The sequence below is a fragment of the Oncorhynchus mykiss genome, chromosome 13 (genome assembly GCF_013265735.2).
Source record: "Oncorhynchus mykiss isolate Arlee chromosome 13, USDA_OmykA_1.1, whole genome shotgun sequence".
NCBI lineage: Eukaryota > Metazoa > Chordata > Actinopteri > Salmoniformes > Salmonidae > Oncorhynchus > Oncorhynchus mykiss.
Window position 1 is genome coordinate 12,211,731 of NC_048577.1, and position 5,599 is coordinate 12,217,329.

Sequence of the window (5,599 nt, forward strand, 5' to 3'; positions counted from 1 at the left end):
TGTCTTGCTTATCTTGTAGCATTATTCACATCTATCCATTCCCATTCTAAGACACATACACAATGGCATAGTCTATCTAACTGTTGTCTATAGCCTAACATACAGTATTGCATGAGTCCAGTAGCATGACATTTAAGCCCCATTAGCCCCATAATGAGATTACAACCAGCAGATATTGCCTAAAACAGCCGGCTAAACATGGAATAACAGACTGAAGTTTACCTTGCTTTAGTCAATAGGCTACATAGTCCAATAGAGTCCTCTCTCTTTCTCTGAAATATTCTGACAAATATTGTTTTAGTTTCCTGATTCATAGACCTATAGGCTATCAGTGGGCTGGTGGTGGTGAGGTCAGGTGTATAGAGTATATAAATCGAATCTAAATTATATTTCTATTGTATAGAGTCAATAGTCTACCTTTACTCTATTGGGGCAGGGGGCATTTCAGATATTGTTAGTTCATGATAACACGGATAATATTCTAATGTCTACTCAAATATTGGAGGCATTCATAGTATTTCCTTGAAGAATGCTGTTGTTTTGGTTCCTAGAATGGGCCGTATAAACATGAGAACGAAACGTTTGGATAGCTATGAGTAATAGTTAAATCAAACTGAGAGCATAAATTCACTTCACCCCAGACAGAGCGGGGTTAGAACGGTTAGAACGTAGTCAATACTCCGGTGTGGGCAGGCTCTCTTTTGATCATACTTGTCGGTGTCCATATATGGTTCGTGATGTCACGAGCCGGAGGTTCCGTCGATATAAAAACGATCCGACGGTATCCCCTTGGAGGAAATCTAAGTAACTACCAGGTTCACTAGGGCGCGTTCAGTTTACTCGTCTCTGGCGGCCCGTATACAGTAATTGCTTATAAAATAAGACACTTTTAGAGGCAAACATGAAAGTCTCAAGCATAGATTGCCGTCGCCTCAAAAAGATTATCAGGAAGGAATGTGGAACCTCTCTCATTGTGGATTGTCGACCTTATTTTTCGTTCTCGAACTCTAATATCAAAGGCTCTGTCAATGCCAACCTGAACTCGGTTGTTGTCCGGAGATCCAGAGGAGGGCCGGTACCTCTTCAGTTTGTGATCCCGGATGAGAAAGCCCTGTTACGGCTGCGAGAGGGGAGCATATCGGCAGTGGTGGTTCTTGATGACCGAGCTCCTCACTGGCAGAAACTGAAAAAGGACAGTATCGCACAGATAGTGATTAATACGCTCAATAATCTGGCGAGTGGGACAAACATCTGTTTCCTAAAAGGTGAGAATTGTTACAAAATTCTGAAATCATTGGACTATAAAACTCTAAATCCATTATAAGTTTGTCTGGGTAACTTTTTCACTAAGTGTCCTGGGCTAATTCACTGTCTGAAGCCACTTGAACACAATGTTTATTATAACCGATTGGCTACGCTAATAAATGATGCTATTATAAAAGCTATATTTTGGAGATAATAACATGAAATGGTTGACATTCAATATGCCTTATTACATCCACCCGATTTGTTTAGTAAACTATGTGTGACCCATATCCCCATATCTTCAAATCAACACATTTATTTTAAAGGCCTTGGTATTGTTTTCCATGGACTGACCTATCACGCAAAGTCATTGTTTTATTTGACCGTGTTCTAGCAACCCTCCCATTTGAGCAATACACTTCACAGGTCGAGCTCTCGGGGGAGATAAATGTCTGTGTCAAACTAGTCCAGATGAGTCAGTACGCGAAAGGCTTGTGAGAACTCGAGAACATCATGACTGGTTGTTCTGAGAATGTTCTGTGTGTGAATGTTCACAAGGAAAGCATACATTTTCTATCATTCGTTTCGAACATTTATACCTCTTCCTTTCGACTATGTGTCAGAACCATTCATTTAAAGTTTGTCAGATTGTCACCTTGTACTCATAGACCTAAATGTATTATTTTAATTGAAACGCAGATTAATTACGACGTTAGAATAAGGTTATAAACACATCGTTTTCACGGCCTACATCGTTTTTGTAGGCTATTGAATTTCATTAAAGTTTTAAATGTATTTTGTTTTGTTCTGTGTATTTACCAGGGGGGTTTGAGAACTTCCAAGGCCAGTACCCTGAACTTTGCACTGAGGTCGTGAAGCCCGTCGGCGTCGACCAGAACAACGGAACCGAAACCGGGAAATGCAGGCCGAGTATCACCCTATTCTGTGAGAAACTGGGCTCCAACCTCAAACCAGATTACGATCAGGTATGGAAACGAAAACAGCTTCCTTTTTTAGCCTGCTGCCTATTCTTTCAGGGTTAGGTGGCTAGCCACTTACTTCCCCTAGGTTGGGCTGGGGTTTAGGGTTGAGGCTGTGGCTGCAGGGTTTTTAACTGAGTGGAATATCCCTGTTAGATAAGAATGACTGTTCTGTACTGGTTTAGTCATACTGTCTTCTTGGCAATTCAAAATAGATTTATACAGCCGAATGTACTGTATGTTCAGAGTTATTTGTGGACTTGATAGAGCACATTTAGTTTCATTCAAGGAAAGATATAAAAAAAATAAAAAAAGAAGCCTACTCATAGGATTATAAAAGGTACATATTGTCTAGCTGACCTTAAATGTACAGCTGTACATGCATAATGATAATATTTTGTCTATGGTGCCAGATATATTACTGACCATTCTCAAAACAGTGGCCTTCAACATTCTCTCTGTCACACGCTTGATATTAGCTTTGACCTTCACTGCATCCCAGTTATCAAGAGAAGATGGCCACTAGTCAGAGACCCCTAGCTGACATCAGAAGTCCTTTTATAACCCTTTCATCCCTGACCTTTTCCCGACCTCTTACACCATCATGATAGGCTAACACAATCTGTTTACGGTACAGAAAATGTACTATTGCGTCTTGCACCGTGCATACCTCTCAGTATCTCCATTGATGTATGTAATAAAGGTGTAGGATCTTAATTTGATCACTCTGTTGCAGAATAACTTTGTAGTGTGTTTGAGGTTTTAAAAAGGTTTCTGAAGTTTGCCATTTCCACTTTGAAATTTCAAGCTTGATTTTCCCTTATGCAAAATGTATCAACCCCTACAAAAAAAATCTATTTAAAATAATCCACATTTCCTGTTGCTGTACAGGATTATTTTCCTGCTGTAGAAAACTGGCTCAAATTAAGATCCTACATCTGTATTTGATTTCTACCCCCTCCCCTCCCCATTGTTGTGTCTTTAGGAAAACCCTGTGTTTCATGTACTGTATCTCTGCCACACTCTGTCTCCACCGCTCACGGATTTAATATCACTTTGTTGAGTCTCCCTTCTCTCTTGGCTCACACACTGCGGTTCTTATGTCTAATATCTCCCCCCCCCCTTTATTATCTACCCTCTCTCTTCAGGGCAAGCCGGTGGAGATCCTTCCTTTCCTGTACCTGGGCAGTGCCTACCATGCCTCCAGGCAGGACTATCTGAGTGACCTTGGAGTCACAGCCCTGCTGAACGTCTCCAGGAGGGACACCAGGCCCTCCAAGGGCCACTATGACTACAAGTGGATCCCAGTGGAGGACAACGTCACAGCAGATATCAGCTCACATTTCCAAGAGGCCTTCCAGTTCATTGGTGAGTGAAACGGTCTGGACATTTTGTTCTCTCTTTTTTTTCCTGCTCTCTTCTCCTTTTTTCAGATGTATTCTCTGCTCTTTTCTTTTCTCCTTTCTTCTTCTCTCATGGAAAAGATAGGATTCCAAGTCCATTAACAGAGGCGATGGAGCAACTCAATTAAAAAAGTTAATGCCCCCCCCCCCCCCCACTGCCAATCTGAAAGTAGGACAGGCAACAACCTCTCACTAATCTGTTAGCCTCATCTGCCTTCCTTCCATTTCTCGCTCTCTCTCTCCTTTCACAAATCGCCAGGTTGGCTTCATTCAGAGAACAGATTCTGTGTTCTCCCTCCCTCCCCTACCACTCCCTCCCTACCCCTCCCTTCACCTCTCTCTCATCCTCCCCCATTTTAAGTTTAAAAGAGATTCTCTGCAATGCCGTCATTGCCTCCCGGCTCACAGTTAATCTCGGCTAGTGGCTTATTGCGGGTTATTACCGGGTGTGGTCAGTTCACTCAGTCAGTTTGTCAGTGTGACAAATGTTGTTAGCTAGCCCTTCTCACTAATGGTGGGTGGAGGGTTTTTGAAGGAGGGAGGCTGTGTCCACAGACACAAAGGTACACAAAGGTTGTTTAGTTATTGTTTATCTGGGTCAGGGCAAACCGTAGCGAAATGTTTCGCAACAGAAAATGAAAACAAGCATTTATTGGTCAACTTCAGGTAGTCACGCCCTCCCTGTTTCAGTTTTTCTTCTGTTTGGTACCAAAGTAACTCAACTATGGTGCATGTGTTCAGAGACAGAGCCTTGAGGGAACAGAGAGTGAATGTGTGATAGAAAGAGGCTTGAAGTGTTGGATAATAGCGCTCACAAAGATGTTGAGCAGCCTGCACTTCTATTTATAAACGTAATATCCAGGCACAGCCGAGGACAAGCTTGAATCTCATTCTCACTTACCATGGAGGCCTCACCTGACCTGTATCAATGGTGGAGGTGTTGCTGCTGTTCTTTTCTTTTAAGCCCCCACATTTAAGCGTCTTTGCCTAAAGCCTGTAAGCATTACGTAAGACAAAGAGGTGTCCTTCTCAGCCCAGGGCTGAATCTTAACAAGAGGATGTCTCCTTGAAAAAAACATCTTCAATTAAATAAAATCCAACTGGAGTTATCACATGCGCCAAATACAATTGGTGTATACTGTACGGTGAAATGCTTGCTTACGAACCTTTCCCAACGACGCAGAGTTTGAAAAAGAATTATACAAAATGAAATAGTTAAACACAAGAGGAATACAAATAAAATACACAAGAATGGAGCTATATACAGGGAGTGTTCAGATATTCACTCATTGCTTCCAAATCTAAAACAATGGGCTTGTTTCTCTTTATGAAGAAGACACATCCCTATTCCCAATTCCCCGACCCTCTGGATGAATTCAATGTGGTGGAGGTGGAATATTCTTCTGTCAACCAACCATTTAGCTGGAAATAGAGGATAAAAACAGCAGTCAAGAACATCTTTAGGCACCCTATTCCCTATATAGTGCACTACATTTAACCAGAACCGGGTCCCAGTCAAAGTAGTGCAATATGTAGGGAATAGGGTGCCATTAGCCAGAGGATGGGTCATTAAAACACCCACAGGCTCTCTAGCTGCCTCTCAGAAAGCCTCCCAGCACTCCAGATGGGAGCAGCTTAATGATTCATTCATTTGGTTTTCACAGGATCGGAGCTGTCAGAAACCATCGCTGGCTGTTCCCCCCTGTGGCTCATACATGTGTGTGTGTGTGTGTGTGTGTGTGTGTCAGATAGTGTGGAGGAAGTGCATGTAATACTGAAGTGGAATAAGTTCCCTCCTCTCCCAGCCGTGGTGAACTTAGTATAGTACTGCTCAGCTCCCCCACAGGCACGTAGGTGAGAGAGAGACATGGTCTCGTGTGCAGCTGTGCAGGGTGAGTCAGTCAGCCCTGCCATAGTGTGTGTTTCTAGTGGGAGAGTGGTGACTGAGTGGCAGCAGGGCTCTTATAGGTT

At 42.7% G+C, this 5,599-nt stretch overlaps 1 protein-coding gene across 1 annotated transcript in view; it reads left to right on the top strand.

Annotated features, from left to right (window-relative positions):
* The first annotated feature begins 782 nt into the window (after nt 1-782).
* LOC110493322 (dual specificity protein phosphatase 5) overlaps nt 783-5,599 on the top strand; it is a 5,999-nt gene continuing 1,182 nt past the window's right edge. Inside the window, exons 1-3 of the mRNA XM_036940226.1 lie at nt 783-1,265; nt 2,068-2,231; nt 3,374-3,593. Coding sequence (XP_036796121.1) covers nt 902-1,265; nt 2,068-2,231; nt 3,374-3,593 — 748 coding nt within the window. The 5' untranslated portion in view covers nt 783-901. The remainder of the gene's footprint in view (nt 1,266-2,067; nt 2,232-3,373; nt 3,594-5,599) is intronic.